The sequence below is a fragment of the Heloderma suspectum genome, chromosome 3 (genome assembly GCF_057233095.1).
Source record: "Heloderma suspectum isolate Gila_16-S chromosome 3, 16-S_ref, whole genome shotgun sequence".
NCBI lineage: Eukaryota > Metazoa > Chordata > Lepidosauria > Squamata > Helodermatidae > Heloderma > Heloderma suspectum.
The window spans coordinates 37,248,998-37,273,140 of NC_139460.1; the positions used below are offsets into that span (position 1 = coordinate 37,248,998).

At 47.0% G+C, this 24,143-nt stretch overlaps 1 protein-coding gene across 4 annotated transcripts in view; it reads right to left on the bottom strand.

Moving 5' to 3' along the window:
- Positions 1 to 23,871, bottom strand: part of SLC46A3 (solute carrier family 46 member 3) — a 134,415-nt gene extending 110,544 nt beyond the window's left edge. For 3 of the 4 annotated variants that reach the window (XM_084842942.1, XM_084842943.1, XM_084842941.1), the window contains exons 1-3: positions 23,748 to 23,871; positions 20,308 to 20,521; positions 10,474 to 11,338 (exon numbers count right to left, since the gene is read on the bottom strand). In XM_084842942.1, the coding sequence (XP_084699068.1) occupies positions 10,474 to 11,338; positions 20,308 to 20,499 (1,057 nt within the window). In that variant the 5' untranslated portion in view covers positions 20,500 to 20,521; positions 23,748 to 23,871. Of the gene's footprint in view, positions 1 to 6,100; positions 6,191 to 10,473; positions 11,339 to 20,307; positions 20,522 to 23,747 lie in introns of all 4 variants that reach the window. The other variant, XR_014789015.1, reaches the window with a different exon arrangement.
- Between the last annotated feature and the right edge of the window lie 272 nt (positions 23,872 to 24,143).

Below are 24,143 nucleotides of genomic sequence, written 5' to 3' on the forward strand. Positions count from 1 at the left end.
GGAGTTTGGACAGTGGTGCAATCCCATTCCATCCTCCATGTGTTTGCTGTATGCATCAGCTTTTCATGTTTTAAGCCAGGGGTACTGAAACTCAGGCCCGTGGGCCAAATCTGGCCTGCTTCAGATTCAAATCTGGCCCTGCCCCCCTGCCCCTTTCCCCCAACTGCCAATCATTTGGTGGTCTCCCAGCTTTTGCATAGTTTCCTCCCATTCTAAAAGGCTGAAATTGTTGTGAACCAGTCAGGGAGCTTCGGCTGTTAGGCGGTACAGAAAAGTAATTAATTAATTAATTAATCATAGAATCATAGAATAGTAGGGTTGGAAGGGGCCTACAAGGCCATCGAGTCCAACCCCCTGCTCAATGCAGGAATCCAAGTCAGAGCATCCCTGACAAATGGCTGTCCAGCCTCGTCTTGAAGGCCTCCAGTGTGGGAGAGCCCTCCACCTCCCCAGGTAATATGTTCCATTGTCGTATTGCTCTTACAGTCAGGAAGTTTTTCCTGATGTTCAGCCGGAATCTGGCTTCCTGTAACTTGAGCCCATTATTCCGTGTCCTGTACTCTGGGATGATCAAGAAGAGATCCTGGCCTTCTTCTCTGTGACAATCTTTCAAGTACTTGAAGAGTGCTATCATATCTCCCCTCAGTCTTCTCTTCTCAAGGCGAAACATGCCCAGTTCTTTCAGTCTCTCTTCATAGGGCTTTGTTTCCAGTCCCCTGATCATCTTTGTTGCCCTCCTCTGAACCCTCTCCAGTTTGTCTGCACCCTTCTTAAAGTGTGGTGCCCAGAACTGGACACAGTACTCCAGATGAGGCCTAACCAGTGCTGAGTAGAGGGGAACTAGTACTTCCCGGGATTTGGAAGCAATGCTTCTATGAATGCAGCCCAAAATAGCATTTGCCTTTTTTGCAGCCACATCACATTGTTGGCTCATATTCAGCTTGTGATCGACAACAATTCCAAGATCCTTCTCGCTTGTAGTGTGGTTGAGCCACGTATTGCCCATCTTGTAACTGTGCATTTGGTTTCTTTTTCCTAGGTGCAGAACTTGGCATTTGTCCCTATTAAATGTCATTCTGTTGTTTTCTGCCCAGCACTCCAGCCTATCCAGATCACTTTGAATTTTGTTTCTGTCTTCCAAAGTATTAGCTATCCCTCCCAATTTTGTGTCATCTGCAAATTTGATCAGCATTCCCTGCACCTCCTCCTCCAAGTCATTAATACAAATGTTGAAGGGCACTGGGCCCAGGACTAAGCCCTGCGGTACCCCACTCGTTACCTCTCCCCAGTTTGAGAAGGTCCCATTGATAAGCACTCTTTGAGTCCGATTCTGTAGCCAACTGTGGATCCACCGGATCATTGTTTCATCTAGCCCACTTTGAGCTAGTCTGCTCATAAGGATATCATGGGGCACTTTGTCGAAAGCTTTGCTGAAGTCAAGGTATATGATGTCTACAGCATTCCCACGGTCTACAAGGGAGGTTGCTTGATCAAAAAATGAGATCAGATTTGTCTGGCAGGACTTGTTTTTGACAAATCCATGTTGGCTTCGAGTAATCATGGCATTGTTGTCAAGGTGCTTCCAGATGGATTGCTTTATCATCTGCTCCAGAATTTTCCCAGGGATTGATGTCAGACTGACTGGTCTGTAGTTCCCAGGTTCCTCCTTTTTACCCTTTTTGAAGATAGGGACAACGTTAGCCCTCCTCCAGTCATCTGGCACTTCACCCGTCCTCCATGATTTCTCAAAGAGAATAGACAGCAGTTCTGAGAGTTCTTCTGCCAGTTCCTTTATGACTCTAGGATGCAGTTCATCTGGCCCTGGAGATTTGAACTCATTCAAAGTAATGAGGTGTTCCTTGACCATATGCCTGTCGATCTCAAGCTGCAATCCTGCCCCTTCAGCCTGTACTTCGCCTTTGCCAGGGGGGTCATAGACCCTCTTTTGGGAGAAGACTGAGCCAAAGTAGGAATTGAGCACCTCTGCCTTTTCTTTGTCATCTGTTATCATTTTGCCATCCTTATTTAATAGCTGAACCACCATTTCTTTCCTCTGCCTTTTACTATGCACGTAGCTGAAGAAAGCCTTTTTGTTGTTTTTAACATCCCTTGCTAACCTCAGCTCATTCTCAGCTTTAGCCTTCCTGACGCCATCCCTGCAATTCTGTGCTATCTGCCTGTACTCTTCCTTTGTTACTTGGCCTTCTTTCCACTTCCTACACGTGTCCTTTTTTGTTTTCAGGTCATCCCTAAGCTTTTTGTGAAGCCACATTGGCTTCTTCTGTTGTCTTCCACCTTTTCTTCTTGTTGGAATTGCTTGTGATTGTGCCTTGAGAATTTCCTTTTTTAAAAGCTCCCACCCATCTTGGACTCCTTTTCTCGCTAGCATCGCTTGCCACGGGACCTTACTGATCATTGTTCTGAGTTTATGAAAATCAGCTTTCCTAAAATCCAGGGTACGCGTTTGACTACACTCAGCTTTTGCTTCCCTTAGAACCAAGAACTCAAGTACAACATGGTCGCTTTCCCCCAGAGTTCCTGTAACTGCTACTTCATCCACTAAGTCTTCTCTGTTGGTTAGGATCAAGTCAAGGATAGCCGATCCTCTAGTTCCTTCCTCTACTTTCTGTAGGAGGAAGTTATCTGCCACACAAGTCAGGAATTTCCTGGAGGGGCCATGTTTTGCAGAATTTGTCTCCCAACAAATATCGGGGAAATTGAAGTCCCCATTACTACTACATCATGCTTCCTTAAAACATCGGCTATTTGCTTTTCAAAAGTTTCATCCTTGTCTTCTCCTTGATTGGGTGGCCGGTAGTAGACTCCGACCACCAGGTTCCTTTTATTCTTTGCTCCATTTATTTCAACCCAGATGCTCTCGATGGGGCTACCAAGCTCCTCCTCCTGTATTTCTGTGCAGAGATATGCATTGCAAACCCCACCTCCCTTTCTGTTCCTCTTGTTCTTTTTGAACAAGTTATATCCTTCAATTGCTGTATTCCAGTCATGAGAGTCATCCCACCAAATCTCAGTTATACCTATCAGGTCATAATTTCCCTCTTGTATTAAGAGTTCAAGTTCGTTCTGTTTGTTTCCCACACTCTGGGCATTAGTATATAGACATCGAAGACCATGTGCTTCATAGTCTGGCTTTCTTCCTACATGTGTCTGAAGACTATTATTGGGCACTATCAGAGCTGTTCTCTCCATTGCAGTGCATGCGCCTATGTCCATTGTTACCCCCAACATTACATCTCCCTTCCCCGTAGGATTCAGTTTAAAGCCCTCCTGATGAAGTTCTTCATGCTGTGGCCAAACACATTCTTCCCATCCTTTGTGAGGTGCAACCCATCCCTAGCCAACAGCCCATCTTCCAGGAAGTAGCCCATCTTCCAGGAATTAATTAAATTAAAGGCGAAGTACAGGCTGAAGGGGCAGGATTGCAGCTTGAGATCGACAGGCATATGGTCAAGGAACACCTCATTACTTTGAATGAGTTCAAATCTCCAGGACCAGATGAACTGCATCCTAGAGTCATAAAGGAACTGGCAGAAGAACTCTCAGAACCGCTGTCTATTCTCTTTGAGAAATCATGGAGGACCGGGGAAGTGCCAGATGACTGGAGGAGGGCTAACGTTGTCCCTATCTTCAAAAAGGGTAAAAAGGAGGAACCTGGGAACTACAGACCAGTCAGTCTGACATCAATCCCTGGGAAAATTCTGGAGCAGATCATAAAGCAATCCATCTGGAAGCACCTTGACAACAATGCCATGATTACTCGAAGCCAACATGGATTTGTCAAAAACAAGTCCTGCCAGACAAATCTGATCTCATTTTTTGATCAAGTCACCTCCCTTGTAGACCGTGGGAATGCTGTAGACATCATATACCTCGACTTCAGCAAAGCTTTCGACAAAGTGCCCCATGATATCCTGATGAGCAAACTAGCTCGAAGTGGGCTAGATGAAACAACGATCCGGTGGATCCACAGTTGGCTACAGAATCGGACTCAAAGAGTGCTTATCAATGGGACCTTCTCAAACTGGGGAGAGGTAACGAGTGGGGTACCGCAGGGCTCAGTCCTGGGCCCAGTGCTCTTCAACATTTTTATTAATGACTTGGAGGAGGAGGTGCAGGGAATGCTGATCAAATTTGCAGATGACACAAAATTGGGAGGGATAGCTAATACTTTGGAAGACAGAAACAAAATTCAAAGTGATCTGGATAGACTGGAGTGCTGGGCAGAAAACAACAGAATGGCATTTAATAGGGACAAATGCCAAGTTCTGCACCTAGGAAAAAGAAACCAAATGCACAGTTACAAGATGGGGGATACGTGGCTCAACCACACTACGAGCGAGAAGGATCTTGGAATTGTCGTCGATCACAAGCTGAATATGAGCCAACAATGTGATGTGGCTGCAAAAAAGGCAAATGCTATTTTGGGCTGCATTCGTAGAAGCATCGCTTCCAAATCCCGGGAAGTACTAGTTCCCCTCTACTCAGCACTGGTTAGGCCTCATCTGGAGTACTGTGTCCAGTTCTGGGCACCACACTTTAAGAAGGATGCAGACAAGCTGGAGAGGGTTCAAAGGAGGGCAACAAAGATGATCAGGGGACTGGAAACAAAGCCCTATGAAGAGAGACTGAAAGAACTGGGCATGTTTAGCCTTGAGAAGAGAAGACTGAGGGGAGATATGATAGCACTCTTCAAGTACTTGAAAGGTTGTCACAGAGAAGAAGGCCAGGATCTCTTCTTGATCATCCCAGAGTGCAGGACACGGAATAATGGGCTCAAGTTACAGGAAGCCAGATTCCGACTGAACATCAGGAAAAACTTCCTGAGTGTCAGAGCAATACGGCAATGGAACCAATTACCTGGGGAGGTGGTGGGCTCTCCCACACTGGAGGCCTTCAAGACGAGGCTGGACAGCCATTTGTCAGGGATGCTCTGACTTGGATTCCTGCATTGAGCAGGGGGTTGGACTCGATGGCCTTGTAGGCCCCTTCCAACCCTACTATTCTATGATTCTATGATTCTATAATTAATGTCTCTCCTAAGGCTTAGTTACTGGCAGTAAGAGCTTTAAGCTAAAATATGCGGCCGGGGGGGTTGGTGGTTAGTAGTTTGGTCCCACCTTTTGTTTTTGATTCTGCCCTGCCCTTCACGGAAATGCAGCCCCCAAGAGTTTCTCCAAAATTGAATTTGGCCCTCAGGTTGACTGACTGATTCACTACAATTATTTATGTGCTGCCTTTCAGGATATAAATCCTAACAATGGTTGAAAGAGGTCCAACAGCCCTGTAGTAGGCTGTTCCTAGTTTTCCTGCTGGCCATGGCCCCAGGCAGCCAAGGGTTCAGTGCAGGGGAGGCTGACGACTCCAGTTTCGGAAGGGCCGGGATTCTATTCTGGGTTTTAGTTACAACCGGCCGGAAGTCTAAAGGAGCTATCCAAGGTGCTGGACCCATTTTTGGGATAGGGCGCAGAACCCTGGATAGCTCCTTTAGACCTCTGGCTGGTTGTAACTAAAACCCAGAACGGAATCTCTGTCTCTCCAAAACTGGAGCCACCAGCCTCCCCTGGCTCAGTGTTAGTCTTAAAGGGGCCCTATGTGTGTGCAGACTGGCCTGGGTTCCTGATCACATGGTGAAGTATTACGCTTCTTTATCTGTATGCAGTGATGTAGTGCAGCCAGGGCTCTCAGGGATGTAGTACCACTTTCCTATTAGTAGGGATGCTGATGTCAACTGCCACCCCGCCCCCCTGAGACTTCCCTGTTCCTTTTGAGGATAGCTGCAATCCTCACAGTAGTAGCTGGGGAAAAAATGCATTTTCCCAGCAATAATATATTGTTCCCTGTTATAATGCGGAGTATTTGGGGGTGGCTGGTCTTGAATGGGCAATTAAGACCCGTGAGTTTTAGAAACGGCCTGCTCCTGGTGGAGATGAAACTGACAGAACTGGTTGGCTGATATGGATCAACACAGCTGCCTGAATTTTTAGACTCTATGCGGGCGTGACTATGGGGACTGTCATGATGAGCGTCTGCACTTCAAAATGTACCGCTGCACCACTGTCTGTACATGTGTTTCCACTACCTCATTTACACTGCAGTTGAACATTCGGCTGCCGGGAGGATGGCCAGCAGGTGAAGGTCTGAACAGTCACAGACTTACAGCAACATGAGACTAAACAGGAACAGGGACACAATATTTATAACCAATTAGATATTTTGGATCACACAGCAGCTAACCTTTATTTAATTAATTAGAAATATTTATAGGCCACCTTTCAGGGCACTAGCCCTCCCAAGGCAGCGTACAAAATTAAAATGCATATAATAAAATTCATAATCCCCCCACCCCAATGTGGTAATAAAAGCAGCAAAAGTCCCACAAAACTTCAAAAATCAGCATAAGACAGAACCTGCAACACAACTGCAGCTATAACCCAGGCTGATAAAACATAATCAGAGATAAGGCCAGAGTAAACAAGTAAGTCTTCAGGGCCTTCTTAAAAGTCTGCAATGATGCGGCCTGGTGGACCCCTGACGGCAACTTATTCCAGAGGTGTGGGGCCACTACAGAAAAGGCCCTCTCTAGTGTCCTTGCCCAACTAACTGCCCTCACAGGTGGGCAAGTGATTATTGTATTTTCTATGGCAACTCTTCCAGACACAGGTGACCCAGAACATTACTGCGTGTGTCCACCCAGAGGGCCAAGGTACTTTTTACACTCAGCAACATTAAAAGCAGAAATTCATGAATACAGCAATTACATTCACTCTTTTGTACTTAAATTTTAAATGCAATACAAATTATACATAGATTCCCCCCTCCCCGCCCATTTAAAGTCACTGTTTGCCTTAATAAAAGCACCACCCATGGTGTAGGTGCAGCACCACACCTTGGCAGAACCTGGATAAGGGTACAAAATGGGCAAAGGTCATGATATATACTGACAGTTATTAAATTTCAATTCATTGCAAATTCTTGCAATGTGTTCTTACTCGGAGACTTAGTGAGGGCACTAAGCCAGGCAGGGTGTCACCTTCTCATTGGCCCTGTGTATACAGCATTTGGTTGTGTGCATCAGCTCCTGAGCAGCAGAAGTGAGAATAGCTCCTCTCTCAGTGAAGAGACCCTGCTCTGTGTCCCTTTGCCATCTGAATTGTAAGGAGTGGCTACGCGAAGTAGGGCCTTTCTGATAGGGGCACCCAGTTTGCGGAATGCTGTTCCAAGGGAGAGGAATCACTTGTCCTCCTCACTGCCAGCATTCAGATGGCAAGTTAAAACACTCTTATTTCAAAAGGACATTTGGGTAGGGATGTCAGAGAATTCCGCCACAGATCTCGGTGAGGCTGAATGCCAGTGCGTTCGGCCCCCCGAAATCTGTGGCGGAACGGCCTACCCCCCCGCCCCCCCGCGGATCCCCCCCGGGACGAGACTTACCTGGGGCGGATCTTCCGGGCGGCGGCAGCAGCCGGTCTTCTGACCGGCTGCCACCGCCGCCATTTCCAGGCTTGTGAAAAAAAAAAGAAAAAGACATGATAGTCTACGTAAAGATTTACGTAGCCTATCATGGCTAGGTTTTAAAAAAAAGAAAAAAAAGACGTGATAGGCTACGTAAATCTTTACGTAGCCTATCATGGTTGGGGGTGGGTTTAAAAAAAAAAAAATGCATACGCAAATGGCGGTGGCTATGGCTGCCGCCATTTGCGTTCCTTCTTTTTACCGTCTTAATCTACGTAAATATTTACGTAGACTATGACGGCGAAAATCAAGGGGAACGCAAATAGCGTAGCGGGCGCTATTTACGTCCCCTTTTGATTTGCCATTTTAGCTTACGTAAAGATTTACGTAGGCTAAAACGGTGAATGAAAAAGGGATGCAAATACCGCCTGCTACGCTATTTGCGTTCCCCTTGATTTTTGCCGTCATAGTCTACGTAAATATTTACGTAGATTAAGACAGCCAAAAAGAAGGCACGCAAATGGCAGCGGCCATAGCCGCCGCCATTTGCGTACGCGGTTGTGTTTTGTTTTTGTTTTACCCAGGGCCCTCCGCGGCCAGAAATCCGGCTGTAGACGGCTCTGGCCTGGCCGGGCCTGGCCAGCTGCTCCGCGGAGCTGCCACAGAGCACAGCTGGCCGTTCGAGGATTCCGGGGGGAGGAACGGAGCGCCTCGCCCCCCCGGCCAGGATTCCGGGGGGAGGGACGGAACGCCTCCCCCCCCACCATCAACATAATCCGCGAAAGGTAAGTCACTTTCGTACATCCCTACATTTGGGATAATGATGTTATTGCCCTTGCTAGTTGTGCTGTTCAGGTGCTTGTTTCTACTGTGGATGACTATGCTTGCATATGTTTTTATTGTTCTGTGTTGCTATTAAGAAGCCTAATGGAGGGAAAGGTGGGATAATTAATAAATAAATAAATAAATTGCAATTTCATCAGGAGTAGTACTAAAAAGACCATAACTATTCTTGACTTGCACTGGTACTGATTCTGAAGAGGGGAGGGGAGATCAGCAAGGAGTAGCTCCGGGGTAAAACCCATGCCTTTAGGGGAAACTGGTGGATCCAATTTCAGTGGGTAGATTACATTCTGGGTTTCAGTTACAACCAGCCAGAAGTCTAAAAGAACTATCCTAGGTGCTGGACCCTATTCCTAAAATGGATCCAGCACCTTGGATAGTTCCTTTAGACTTCTGGCTGGTTGTATCTAAAACCCAGAATGGTAATTCCATCCCACCAGAATCAGATCCACCAGCCTCCCCTGCACGCTTTGCATATAGAGAGCAATTCCACCAGCCCTGCTGAAAGGCCTCCCTCATGAAGGTTCCTCCACCCCTAATTGTCACCACCACCAGCCATTCCACCAAGCTGTGCTGAGGGAGATGAAATGGGGGAGCAAGCCATTCCACCAGCCCTGCTGACAGACTTCCATTTTTTCCTCTTCCCTCCCCATTCCTTTTTCCTTGTGTGTTGTATCTTTTTTAGATTGTAAGCCTGCATGCAGGGATTGTCTTGTTTAATTGATTATATGTAAACCTTTCTGGGAGCAGCATAAAAATACTTCCAACAAACAAATAAATGAAATAGAAGGTCCCAGGTTCAATCCCTGGCATCTCAGTTAAAAGGATCAGGTAGCAGGTGGTAAGATGGACCAGCCTTTCCCAACTTGGTGCCTTCCAGATGTTTTGGACTTCAACTCCCATCAGCCCTAGCTAGCATGGCCAATGGCAAGGAAGATTGGGAGCTGTAGTACAAAACATAGCAGCCAGTGGTTAGAGTGTTGGACTGGGACTCGGGAGATCCGGGTTCTAGTCCCCACTCATCTGTGGAGCTCACTGGGTGACTTTGGGCCGGTCACTGACTCTCAGCCCAACCTACCCTTGAGGGTTGTTGTGCGGATAAAATGGAAAGAAGGAGGATCATGTATGCTGCCTTGGGTTCCTTGCAAGAGGAAAAGTTGGGATATAAATGTAACAAATAAATAATAAATAAATACATCATCTGGAAGAGGCACCAGGTTGGGGGAAGGCTGGGACAGAAATCTGCCTGAGCCCTGGAGAGCCATGGTTAAAGGAAATAATACTGGCTAGATGGACAAATCATCTGACCTGGTATAAGGCAGCTTCCTATGTCCTTTGTTCCAAGGGGCCCAGAACTGGGATCTTCTACTGGACACAGAATTTGCTAGCTATGGCAGCGAGCATCACCTGTTTCTAAATCATCCACATAATTAGTATTTTCATCCTAATTAGAGGGTAAAATCCAACATAAGCCCTACTTAGAGTAGACCCACTCAAATGAATGGCGCATAAGTTAGTCAGGACTGACTTGTCCCATTCATTTCTATGAGTCTGATCTAAGTAGGACTTATGTTGGATTTTACCCAGAGTTTCCCCGATTTGTAATTGTACTGCTCTATTCTACTGTTTTGGGGCCACGGTGGCTTAGTGGTTAAGACGCTGAACTGCAGACCAGAAGGTCAGCAGGACAGCAGTTCGAGACCTGAGTGCCGCGTGACAGAGTGAGCTCCCATCTTCAGTCCCAGCTCCTGCCAACCTAGCTGTTCGAAAGCAAGCAATTGCAAGTAGATAAATAGGTACTGCCTCGGCGGGAAAGGTGACAGCGTTCCATGCACCTCGGTGTTTAGTCATGCCGGCCACATGACCACGGAAGCGTCTTCGGACAGCGCTGGCTCTTCGGCTTAGAAACGGGGATAAGCACCGCACCCTAGAGTCGGACACGACTGGTTGGGGACATCTTTACCTTTTTTTTATTCTATTGTTTTGGTAACGTTTTTAATGTATTTATTTTATAGTGCTTTTACATTTGTTTTTATATTGTATTTTATGTATTTTTATGTAGAGAACTTAAGGGTATCACACAGTATACAAATAGTTTAAACAAGTAATAAATAAATGAATAGTTTCTGGATTTCATTGGTCCAGCAAGGAACTTACCTAAAAACATCAGCAATGTAGTGTTGGCAAAGGCAGCCATGACCGCTCCTCCCACATAAGAGAAGATCCCAGTGTAAACGAGGTAAATCTCTCCCAGGCATGGAGAAAATATAAGTAGTCCCAGAAAGCTGGTCAGAGAGACTGAAGTGGAGACAGCTGAGCCATATCCAATATAGACTGCATTCCAGCAGAGGGGAGCATTCAGTTCATAGAGGGTGTAAAGACCAGTCCCGCCAAACATCGTGAACAAGTAAGTCATGAACGTACAAAGCAACAGGATGATTGTGGCCCGCTTCCTGCAGGACGACAATTTAAAGAGGAGATATACTCCAGAAAAGGTTTCCTTAAGGCCTTCTCTCAGGGACTGTGGCTGGCATTCGGAGACCTGCACCGTCTCACCCAGGCAACATGTAACGTAGAAAACGTTGACCATCTGAAGCAGTGAAACAGCAACAAATGTCCATGTGAAGCCTATTTCTTCTAAAATGTAGCCCGAAGCCAGTCCTCCCAATCCAGCCATAAATCCAAAGATCAAGTCAACCACGGCTATTCGGATAGTCTTCTGTTTCTGATTTTGACAGAGATCAACCACGAAGGAAAAGGCACCTCCAAGGAAAGTTGCCATGCCCCCAAACAGCCCCGTAACAAAGGAACATGCAAAGAGCAGAGGGAGGGGCAGGGAGAAATAGGCCATAACACTCAGGAAGCTGCTGCCTATAAGACTCCCCACCAGAGGAAGAGCTAGTGATATTTTGCGTCCGCAGCGGTCCCCATTTGCCACAAGAACAAAGGCCATCAAAATGCTCAAAGCAGCTGAACTTAACTCCATTTTCATAGTAAAAAGAGAGGCTTTTTCTTGGACTTCCTGGAAGAGAAAAAGAAACAGATAAAGGGGAAATCCAGTCAGTCAATAAATCTAGTTCAAGGGTAGGCAACCTTGTTGGGCTGTGGGTGTATCTGATAATTTAAAAACTCATAGGCACCACCACAAAATGGCTGCTGTGGGAGGCGCAGCTAGTCACAAAGGACAAGTAACATGTCCAAATGACTGAGCACAAGGCAGAACTGGGGTCTGAGCCCCAACACAGTAAACAATTCCTTTGAACCCACAGTTTTCAGCACCAACAGAGGCCTATTTCACAGCAATCCCAGCTTCCAGTAAGTAAATGTATGTTGTTTTTTAAGTGGGAGGGGTACACCACCTTGGTGGGTAGCCTGCTGCTTACCCCTGATCTATTTCCGTATAATGATTTGCCTCCCCTTTCTCACTTCAACAACTGGATTTCTCTTTCATGTAACATACACATGCCTGCCCCCGCCCCCCATGCAGCTACGGGTCTTCTTGCATGTAGAAGACAGCATACAAATACACCATGACCAATTCCGAACGGATGGCCCTGTTAGAACAAGTCCCCACGCAACAAAGAGCCTTGTGGCACCGTAAAGACTTAATAGATTTATTGTGGCACAAGCATTTGTATCTGTCCTGAATCTCCCACCAATCAGCTTCATGGGATGACCCCAGGTTCTAGTAGTTTGAGAGGGAGAAAAATGTCTCTCTACCCACATTCTCCACACCGTGCATAATTTTGTACACCTCTATCATGTCTCCCCTTACTTGCCTTTTTTCCAAGCTAAACAATCCCAGCTGTGGTAACTTTCCCTCATAAGGGAGTTGCTCCAACCCCTTGATAATTTTAGTTGCCCTTTTCTGCACTTTTTCCAGATCTACAAAATCTTTTTTGAGATGTTGTGACCAGAACTGGACACAGCATTCCAAGTGTGGCCACACCATAGATTTGTATAAGGGCAGTCTGATATTGGCAGTTTTATCCCCAATTCCTTTCCTAATTATGCCTAACATGGTGCTTGCCTTTTTGTACAGCAGCCACACACCAGGTCGACATTTTCACTGAGCTGTCCACCACAACCCCAAGATCTCTTTCTTGGTCGGTCACTGCTAGCTCAGTTCCCATCAGGTTATACTTGGAAGTGGGGATTCTTTGCCCCAACGTGCATCACTTTACATTTGCTTACACTGAACTGTTTTTGCCATTTAGATGCCCATTCTCCCAGTTTGGAGAGGTCCTTTTGAAGCTCCTCACAATTCATTTTTGTTTTAATCACCCTAAATAATTTAGTGTCATCAGCAAACTCGGCCACTTCACTGCTCACTCCTAATTCCAGATCATTTATGAACAAACTGAAAAGCACTGGTCCCAATACAGACCCCTGTACTTCCTTTTACCTGTCCTGAATCTTCCATCATTCAGTTTAATGTGATGGCCCTAGGTTCTAGTATTATGAGTGAGAAGTTCTTCTTTCTATCCTATCCACATTTTCCACACCATGCATAATTTTGTACACCTCCATCATGTCTCCCCTTTTTCTAAGCTAAACAGCCCCAAATGTTGTAACCTTTCCTCACATGGGAAGATACTGACCCCACCAATGAGATGGGGTTTCTGCAGCTTTCCTACAGTCCGAAAGAAAGTAGAAAACATGAAGTCATGGCATGGACCACACAGTGATGCTCAAGGGAACAATGAGACTGGGGACAAAGAGAAGAGGGAGGAAAGAAAGCAAAGATCAGCAATCGTTCCCACAGAGAACTGTCTGTGATATAAAAGGAGGCAAAAGAAACTGCAGACAAAAGGGTATAAAGGCGCAAAGCCAAAGTCTCGCAGAAAGCAATGATAAACCACCTGTGCAGAAACGAGTATAATAAGATGAATGGCTAGCTAGTTTGGGGAGCAAATAAAATTCTATAGGGCTCCAGGGTGATGTATGCATTCCTCTTTTAAAAATAGAGGAAAAGCTCAGATGCCATACACGACCGAAGCGATGATCAAGCATTAAAACAAAACATTCCTAACTAGAAGTTGGATCCAGACGGAGCCTTCTTCCGCTTCCTCCCCACTGCAGCCTCTGGTGCCCCCAGAAAGGCCACCCCCAGGAAAGGCTTGAGAAGTGGTGTGGGGTTGCAGTGGGAAGAGGGAATCAGTCAAAATTGGGCAGAGGCACCTTGTGCCCACGCAACTCTGGAGCCGACCTCAGCTCACTGGGCAACCCTAGCCCAGTCACTTTCTCTCAGCATATTGCATGAAAAAACAAGGATGCAAATGGCGTAGTGAGCGCTCAGCGATACGGCACGGCAACAGCAGCTGTATCGCTTGCTGTACGGAGCCGGCTGGTGAGGAGGATCCGGCTCCGCGTGGGTCCGGCGGGAGGCAGAGGTAGGTGGACTCCGGAGGCTGGATTCAAAAGAATGGAGTCCATGGCAGAATTCTCTGCCTTCCTTAATGCCCATGCATTAATTAGCTAACCGCAACACAGCCCTCTTCCTGTAACCTGCAGATGAGGTTGCAATATTCCCAACAACAAAGTGGTGAGGATAAAGAGGGAACTTTGTACACCACTCTGAGTTTCTTGAGGAAGGGAGGATAAAAACATAATAAATGAACTGTGCCAAATAACTAAGGAATGGAAGGTGCATTTTTAAAAGAACATGGCTAATGTGTTAAAGAATCATTGTATTTGTCATTGAACAATGATGATGATCATTCAAGAAGAATAGCAAAGTGTCTGAGCATGTGCCTATGTATGTGGGTTTGCGCGCACACACCAGCTCGGAACATGGCAGAACTCCAAGATTTCAAAAGACAGTGATACTTAAGAACCCGTGGTCTAAAATAAGGGGCACCACTTATGGTTAAGCCCTCTATGATGTTCTACTGCTGATTTTAACTGGCCAAACTGTTTTTAAACCCCAAGAAAATGTGCCTTCCCTTTGAAACAAAAAACTAGAGTGCTCACCATCGCTGAGAAAGACCCAGACTGTGCACTCCCTAAGCAATTCAGTCACAATGCCAGAGCAACTGAAATACAGAAGTATTTCTCTAGCTAACACACTGCTCCAGACTCAGACTAAGCGCTCAGGAAGCTGCATTATACTGAGTCACTGGTCCAGCTAGCTCAGGGGTACATCACTCCCAGCTACCGACAGGCCCCTCAATCTAGCCTGTAGAACTGCTGCGGCTCCTCCAAGCTTCCAAGGTCCTACCCTTGGAAGAATCCCCCCTGGAGGGAATCGCTGCTGTTATTTCCGAACTGAGATTGGAGATAACTGCAAGGATGGGGGTGTCAGGAGCCCCTGCCGGCACCAGGAACAGCAGCTGCTCTTCCCTGCACCAGCAGGGTTGCTTCGTGCAGTGTCCACACTATTGTCAGCACTGACTGGCAGGGGCTCTGCCAGGTGCCTTTCCCCAACCCTACACGGAGACGCAAGGGAACAAACATGGGACCTTTGCATGCAAAGCAGGTGCTCTACTGCTCAGCTCCAGTCTTGACTTACAGACAGTGCTAGTAAGGCACGTACATTTAACCCAACTGCAGCTGAGAAGATCTGTGCCAAAGAGAGGAAAAGGTGAAGAAGGCTACAAAAAATGATGATCTGAGAACATTGAAGAAGCGGCTGAGTACACAAGGAAAGGAACAAAGATCTACGGTTATCTACGCAGTATGTATTTTAGTACTTTTTTTCCTCTATTGGCCAACTTACTTCGCACAGTATGGCCTCTGGGCAAAGATCATACCGTGGCAATGTTTGCGTGTGTGGTGACGGTGAGAGAGACAAGGCGTCCAACATCAGACAAACAGAGTTGAGAATCTACAAAGTGACCTAGCCGCTCAATTCTGTGTACAAGCGAGAGGAAGAACAATGAGTTATGTTTGGAAGCGGAGGGCGTCTAGCGCTAACAGCCAAAAGGCACTGGGCCGCTATTCCATCTTTCCCCCCCTTAAAGGATTTTTTTTTCCTGGCAAGAACAAGATGGAAGAATGATGGGAAAACATGGGAGGCTTACTGTCAAGAACGACGGCCTGTTTTTCTCCAGAAGATCAGGTCAGGCGATCACATCAGATGTAACCATCTGGGATTGCGTGTTATCTAGAGGCTCCTCAGCCCCTTTGCTCAAGGCCGGGCGCAGTCCCTGCTGATTGGGAAATGGGAACAGCTGGAGTTGGTGGGGAGTTCCAGCCTCTTGGAGGCAAGGGCAGCCCACCCAGGGCCTGAGCCAGTGATTGGCTGAAGGAAAATCTGCCCTGGGTTGCCAGGGCTGGGCTTTAAAAGAGGGCTGAGGGCGAGGCATGAGGCCTCCCCTCATCCTGGTGGTCTTGGAACTGCAGACAGCTGGTTGCTATCTGGGGAGATCCATACTTAGGTATGTAAAGATTAGGGATGTACGAATCCCTTACCTGGTTCCGATTGGGGCATCCGCTGGGGGGAGGGGGAGGCGATCTGGTCCTCCCCCCCGGAATCCTGCCTGGCTGGCTCCGCTCCACAGCCATGCTGTGGAGCCGCTGGCTGGGCCAATCCGCAGCAGGGCCTCCAGCCGCTGCCGGGCTGGTGCGGACACAAATGGTGTCCTGCATAGGGGATGCCACTTGCGTCCCTATGGTAGCCTGTGATAGGCTACGTAAATATTAGGGATGTTGGAGAATTCCGCCACGGATTCCAGGGAGACCGAATTCCAGTGCATTCAGCCCCCCGGAATCTGTGGCGGAACGAAGCAACCCCCCCTGCCACCCCCCGAAATGGGCCCAGAACGGAGCCTACCTGTTTGCGGCTGTCCGGTGCTCTGCAAATGGCTGCTGTGTCTGCGACCGCCATTCGCCTTCCCACAAATGGCCGTGATAGGCTATGTAAGTATTTACGTAGCCTATCATGGCAACAGGCAGGAACGCAAATGGCGGCCGCTATTTGCGTCCCTGCACAGCCCAGCAGTGGCCGGATGTCCAGCTGCAGGCGGCCCCAGCCAGCGGCTCCGCAGAGTCACCACGGAGCCGGCCAGGGAGGATTTCGGCGGGAGGGACAGAGCGCCTCCCCCCCACCGTGGATGTCCCTGGACGAAACCAGGTAAGTGTTTCGTACATCCCTAGTAAATATTCACGTAGCCTATCATGGCTAAAGCAGGGACGCAAATGGCGGCCGCTACATCATTTGCGCCCCTGCTCTTCAACAATTTACGTAGCCTATCACGGTAAAGGCAGCCATGCAAATGGCCTATCACGGCTGTCTGCAAGCACGCAAATGGCAGCCACTACGATGGCCGCCATTTGCGTCCGCAGCAGCCTGGCAGAAACCCGGCAGCGGCCAGCTGGGAGACCAGCCGGAGCCGCCGCCACCGCCTCAGGTAAGCTCCATCCCGGGGGGATTCCACAGGGGGGCAGGGGGCTGTTCCGCCACAGATTCTGGGGGGCTGGATTCTAAAGAATCTGGCCCCACTGGAGTCTGTGGTGGAACTCTCTGACATCCCTAGTAAAGATAGGCCAGGTAGATTTATTATTTTGCTTGGGTGTGTGTTCATGAAGCTCTCCATTTACAGTTAAGTGATTTGGCTTTGTACCCTCTTGTGTAACTTGTTACTTCCATTCTTCCCTTTCCCTCTGCCCCTTTATTTTGATCTTAATAAACCTTTATCCAACCTTGAGCTGGTGTGAGCTCTCTGCATAACCTCAGTGATAATTTTAGTGTCTCTTGGCTGAAGAGGGTGGCTCCTGAATATTTTGGGGGACTGAAAGGCCAGGTTTGGCTAGTCCTGTTTTGGGGAAGGGGATCCCAGGATCGGGTCCTGAGTGGTCCTCCCTCACAGGGAGGTTGGGGCCAGCCCCGGCAGGATCCTTCCTTCACAGTTACAAATAAAGGACAATGATGTCTGGAGGCCCCTGCAAAATTACATGAATGAGGCAGGGCAATAGCACAATAAAAGCCTCACCTGCAAGCACCCTTGAATGCAGATAATTATAGAAATCAGTGGGACTCTGGATTACACACAACCAGGTTTTTACATGCTGTATATCAGAGGTGTAGAACCTCAGGCCTGGGGGCCAAATCTGGCCCACCTGGGGTTCCAATCAGACCCTCCAGGGTTCCCCAAATGGCCACGCCCCGTTCCATAGCCCCTTTCCCCAACCCCTTTCCCCAACCACTGATGAATTGGTGGTTTCCTGGCTTTTGTGCGGTTTCTTCCCCATTATGAAAGGTTGAAATGCCTCTCCTAAGGCTTAGTTACTGGCAGGAAGAGCTCTAAGCTAAAATATGGTGGAATTGTGGGCCCCACACCTTTTGCCTACACCCCCACCAACACTGGAATGCAGCCCCCAAAAGTTCTCCAAAATGGAATTCGGCCCTCAGGCTAAAAGACGTTCTGCACCCCTGCTATATATGCTGCTCAAAGACAAGGCTAGATAATGAGGTTGAGGCTCTGAAACATATGCCATGTTTAGCATTCATCATAAAACTCCATTACTAACTCGAATACATAAGAAAGTAAATGAGAAGCAGCTTTAAAATTCTGTGCAGGATATTTGGGTGGTTTATAGAGCAGCTTAGCTACACCAACACCAATGAAGCTTTGCCAGTTTTACACCAGCCAAAGATCTGGCCCGTGAGTCTTAATCTGAAAAAAAATAATAGAATAGTAGGGTTGGAAGGGGCCTACAAGACCATCAAGTCCAACCCCCTGCTCAATGCAGGAATCCAAGTCAGAGCATCCCTGACAGATGGCTGTCCACTCTAGAGCATGATGGTGCAGCAAAAAATAAATAAACCTTGGAATACAAATTCAAACAGAGAAATGAAGAACTCCTTGATTTAAATAAGGACTGAAATCAGGAGCAGAGCACCCTAGAAAGCACTGATCAGAAGTCCCATAATTAAAGAATTATTGACATCATCCAGCTTGCAGAGGAAATGGTTGGGTATGGAATGTGTGTGTCCCCCGCCCCCAGTTTGGCACCCTTGGATTATTGCAATGTGCTCTAATGGGGCTACCTTTGAGGAGTCACCAGAAATGTGGTACAAAGTCCAGAATGTGACAGAAAGGATGTTAGTTCACCCACAGAAGCATATTCTACCTTACCTTACAAAAGTTGCATTGGCTGACGGTTCATTTCCAGGCACAATTCAAAGTAGTGGTGTTTACCTTGAAGTTTCTCAATGGCTTGGGCCCAGGATACCTCAGGGACTGTCTCCTCCCATACCAGTCTGTCTGCTTCCTAAAATCCGCTGGAAAGACTCTTCTTCATGTCTCGACAGTGCCTGAGACTCAACTGGTTGGGATGTGGGTCACGACCTTCTCTATCGCTGTGCCTGGACTGAAGCATTCCCAACCTCAGGAGTTCTGTTTGACTTCTCTGCCTCTCTCCTTGCTTTGCACCACCTAGCTAAGACTTATTCATTCCGGCAGGCACTTGACCTTTCAGGTAGAGGATTATTTTGTGGCTGACTCCCAGCTTTTAAAAAAATCTTGTATATACTTGGCTATCCACTCATGTACACGAGTTCCTTGCAATGCTTACTTACAGTGCAAAGTTGTACATTTTTAATCTTCCCACTGAAGTCAGTGGAACATAAAGTGCATATTTAATTCTCTTGCAGTGAGATCTAGGATAGGAGTGAGCAAACTTCAGGCCAGTGGAGGCTGGTGGCTCTGATGTCAATGGGGTGGTGAATCTGCTCCAGGTTATCCAGAACCCTAATGGAGCTATCCAAGTGCTGAAAGTCATTTTGTTGTTACTATTGTTAAACAAGACACTGCAGTAATCTCCTATGCAGTTGAGGTCCTTGCTCCTGAATTTGTTCAATGCAGCAAAATTTCAGGTCCTTTTCATTATGTCCCGGTTCTAGGAAACGTTGAACAATTCGAGCCTGTATCTGTATCTCTGATTCCTTATACAACTCTTGTGTTCACAAATTCTCATCTTGATGGCTCTTGTGGTCACGCCAACATAGATTTTGTCACACAGGCATATAATAATATATATAACTGCTTTAGTGTTACAGTTAAAAAAACACCTATGGAAATATTTCACATTATTTACTGGGTTGACAAAGTATTTCCCAGTGAGGCAAATACTAATGAAAAGGACCCACACTTTTTATTTTATGTTTTCCTTAAAATTATGATTTGGAGACTTGCAATCCTTTAATTATATGCTGGTATTTTTTGTTTAGGAACCTCCTAGCCTTGAAGTTTTGAGAGATCCATTGTAGGAGAGCGTTTTTAGCTTTATTATTGCTTTAGTATTTTGGTTCTGATAAGAACCAGTTATAAACCAACGGGTAAGTTCTTGCTGAATAAAAATACTCATTCCATTTGGTAACCTTATCTATTTTTATTTATTTATTTATCTTCCTAACCAACTTTTTTATTTATATTCACAGGTTTATTTGTTTCTGTTAAGTATTTGTTTTATTATGTGCATAAAAATCTTTGTAGTTTGATCACTGAGGAAGACCTGTGTAGAAATGCATTTGGTCATTTTATATTCCATATTGTGGCTGTACTGATTATTTTAATCTGTGTTTTTATATAAAAAATTAGTATAAAAATTCTTTAAAAAAAATTCTTTAGAGTTTTTAACTGCACTAATTTGTGGTGCATCCCAATTCAGTGTTTGTCATGTTCTGAGCAGTTGGGATACATATTTCCTTTGTGTTTGTGGTTACTATTGTTAAACAAGTCAGAGTGAGGAATCCTTCCCAATCCACTGCAAATCACCCAGAAATCCATCAGAAGATCCTGAACTACCTTCTGCCCACCACTGCTCTAGGAGATGAACAGAACAATCCTACAGATGTCTACTCAAAAGTAAGTCCCATTGAATTCAATGGGGCTTACTCCCAGGTAAGTGGGGTATAGAATCCTACTTACCAGCAAAAAAGCCCCACTGAACTAAATGGGACTTACTTCTGAGTATACATATAGAGCATAGTGCTCGTAAGAATGCTTAACTTTGTCTGGTTGCACCTGATGAGCAATCAGGCCTTACCTTTTGCTTCAAGTAAGCTGGACTGCTTTGGTTTAGTTCACAATGAGAAACGGTGTCATTATCTATGAAGGTGGTGTTGATGATGTCCTCCCAGAGCCTCCTGTACACGTACTGTTGCACCACGGGCGATTTCACAGAAGAAACAAACATGTATATGGCAACCACGGGTTCCACTACTAAAGTTTTCTTCATGTTTGAATTGTAGTTTTAAATTCTGATTCAGGAAGAAAAGAATCCATTAGTTTGCTCAAAGCACACGAACGTATGCAACCCTGCCTTTCCACAACCAGTAATCAAGTGATGAGAAACACTGCAACACAGGATTACTTTGTACACTGTAACCAGAAGGCGTGTGTCCACTGACACTCCTTGATAATGGATGCAAAAGCCAATCAGCCATTTTGATCCATGTTTGCTCTCAAACTAACATTAGATTTTAAAATGGATTTAGTACCTGGAGTTAATATTTTTAAAATAATTTCCACTGGGTTAATTTATCCAATTTCCTGCTTTTCAAGTTTTAGTTTCTGTTTTGTTTAATCTTTGGAAGCATCATAATTAAACAATCTAAAGCTTTAAAAAACAGAGAAGCAGGTCACATGTAATAATTAGCACACTGTAATACAGGAAGCAACTCCTTCATGGCGGGGGGGGGGGGAATATATCCTTTGCATATCACAACAAAACCACTGGTTTGGCCTTACCGGTGATAATAAATATATATACCAAAAATCTAATGATAAAGGGTTTTTTTATCTGTGTAGTTTAAAACCATACATCTAAACAATAAAAGAGAATACAATATTACTGTGCTGAAAAAAACTAACCATACCAAAACATCACCAATACCGAACGCATTTCGACATTCCTCAATCGTCTAGTACAATTAGGACATGGTCTAGAATGTAAAAGGTTTGCCAAAGAATGAACAAACATCTGTACGTTTGGCATACTACACAGATTAAAAAATGTTATCATTAGATTTTGTTATATATATTTATTATCACCAGTAAGCCCAACACAGTTGCTTTGCTATTGTATTGCTTAGGGTTGTGGGGCGCTTCCTGTTTTGTTTGGCCCTTTGTATATCACAACAGCAAGGGATGCACTGGTGTAAAGAGAGATCAGAGATAAGGTAAGGTTTTCCCTTGCTAGCCCTAGCACTGGCAAGGGAAATCCAAGGTTTTCCCTAGCTAGCGCTACCAAGGGAAACTCTGGGTGGGGTCCCCACAGCTCCACTGGAAGCCACCAGGAAGCTACATGCAGGCCATGCTTGTTGTTGTTCAGTCGTTAAGTCGTGTCCAACTCTTCGTGACCCCATGGACCATAGCACGCCAGACCTTCCTGTCCTCCGCTCTCTCCCGGAGCGTGCTCAAGTTCATATTCATTGCATCGGTGATTTAAGAATGCTGTTTGCTTTAAGAATGCTGTTTGCTTTATACCTGCCTCCTCCAACTCAGTGCCCCAAGTGTATTGGACTATATCTCCCATCATCCCCAGCTGGGAATAGGGAAGGATGATCTAGTCCATCATTCTGTTTTCCACAATAGCCAAGAAGGTTGCCCCAGGAAATCCACAATCATGCAATGAAGGCCACGATGTAATCTCTATTTTGTTATTGTTAGCTGCCCTGAGTGCCATTTTTGGTGGAAATTTGGGATATAAATTAAATAAATAGATAATACAATCAATAAGGCATTAGGCCTCCCCTGCTGTTGCTCCCCAGCAAGTGGTATTTGGTGGCATACAGCCTCTGATCATGGAGGCTCCATATATCCATCATGGCTAATAACTATTCCCAGGTGAAGAGTTTTTTTAAAAAATTCTGAGTGTGTTTTGCAACTAGCTTGAGTTGGTGGATCTCAGGGCTCTAATAAAAAGTAGATTCCGTAGAGCTGAAGTGTGCCCACCACTGTCACCAGGGATGGTCTTCCAGTGGCAGCAGTGTCTGATTTGTAGTCCAAGGCTTTTTTCAGGGTACAAACTCCAGTTATTTAACAACACAAAGTGCACTATGCAAAAAGCGAGCTTTGGGATGCAGATTAAAGCTCCTTCCAAGACAGAAACTCTGCAAATGCCCAAAGACAGACTCTGTCATAAAAGGCCTGCTGTTTTACAGCAGCCTTTCCCAACCTGGCGCCCTCCAGATGTTTTTGACTACAACTCACAGCATTCCTGACCATTGGCTATGGTGGTGAGGCTGACGGGAGCTGAAGCCCCAAACATCTGGAGGGCACCAGGTTAAGGAAGGCTGTCTCACAGTCTCCTAGGGCAGCCTTCCCCAGCTTGGCACCTTCCAGACGTGTTGGACCAGAACTGCCATCATATGCAGCCAGCATGGCCATGTTGGCTGGGGATGATTAGTGTTGTAGTCCAACACATCTGGAGGGTGCCATATTCTGGAAGGATGGTCTAGAGTCTCAAGACTGCACAGGATTCCTCAGCAAACACGCAGTCAGGCCTAAAGATAAAGACTATCTGATGCTATAAGTAAAACTTGGTCGCCTTGATCCAGACTACTTCATCCAGAAAAACAGGAAGCATAAGTAGTAAATATTCACCACTTCTTACAGGCAAACATCCCATGTTATCACAAAAACGACACACACACAAAGGAGTCCGCTTCTCGGCTGCTTCAGGTCTGAGAAAATGCATGAGGGGGGCTGTCTTTTGAGCCACAGGTCATTAAACCTACTGCAGCAGCAAGCACAACAACAGTCGTTTACCTACTAATATATCTAGTTGTTTTAGGGTGCACTCCTATGCATGTTTAGACAGAAAAAAGTCCCACAATTCCCAGCATTCCCCAGCCAGCCATGAATTGTAGGGCTGTTTTCTGTCTAAACATGCACAGGACTGCGACCTTAGAAATCTGTTATCTTCTGCATATTGTCTGTTCGTGCTTTTTTTAAAATGTAAATGGCTTTTAACCTCCGCATACTGTATTTTTAATGTTTTTAATCTTCGTAAACCGCGCAAGAGCATTGGCTATTGGGCGGTGTGGAAATGTAATAAATAATAATGAAAATTCCTGGCAACCGTGCGACTGGCCCCGTGTGACCCCGGCGCCTGCTAACCGACCGTCCCGGCCGGGCTTCCCCGCGGCCCTGCAGTCGGCGCGCCGACAGCCAGCAAGAGGCTGGCTGGAGGGACGCCACGATGCCTCGGCTGATCCCGAGGCCCGAGGCGGCGCTCGACCCAGGCTGCCCGGCTGTGTGGAGGAGCGCCAGAGCGCGCCAGCGGTGGCAAAAGACCGCCGCGGCTTGATGCGTTTCCCCGGGGCCGCGAGCCAGCCCAGCGCCGCGCGTTTAGCCGGGCGAAGGAGGCGCCCTCGATCCCCGGGCTCGCCAGCGCCGAGCGCAGCGAAATGCGCGCCCGCGGCGCGCGGCGTCCCGCAGCAGGTGCCTCCCGCCGTCCGCCTCGCCGCCCCCGCCGCTCACCTCCTGACGCGCAGCCCGCTCCGCGGATTCCCCCGCGCTCCGACTGCAGGAGGAGGAGGAGGAGAAGGAGGTCTCTGGAAAGCGCCGCGCTGTCCTCGGTGGGCTGCAAATTCTCGCCCGGCTCGGTCCGAGCCAGGGACCTCGCTCATTGGCTCCTCGCGCGGGGGAAGCCTCCCGCAAGGGGAGCGGCGATTGCTCCGCCGGCCCGTCACGCGATCGGCGCCGGCCCGCCTCTCCGGCGGCGGCCCGGGGCTTTCGTTTCGCAGCGTGAGCGCCGCCGAGGCGTCCGCCGCTCGTCACGCAGGCAGGCGAGAGGGCCGCCCCTCTGGCAGGGCGCCGAGAGGGCAAAGCTCGAGGAAGGAGCGGCTGGGGGAGCCACCCCTGGGAGAGCCGAGC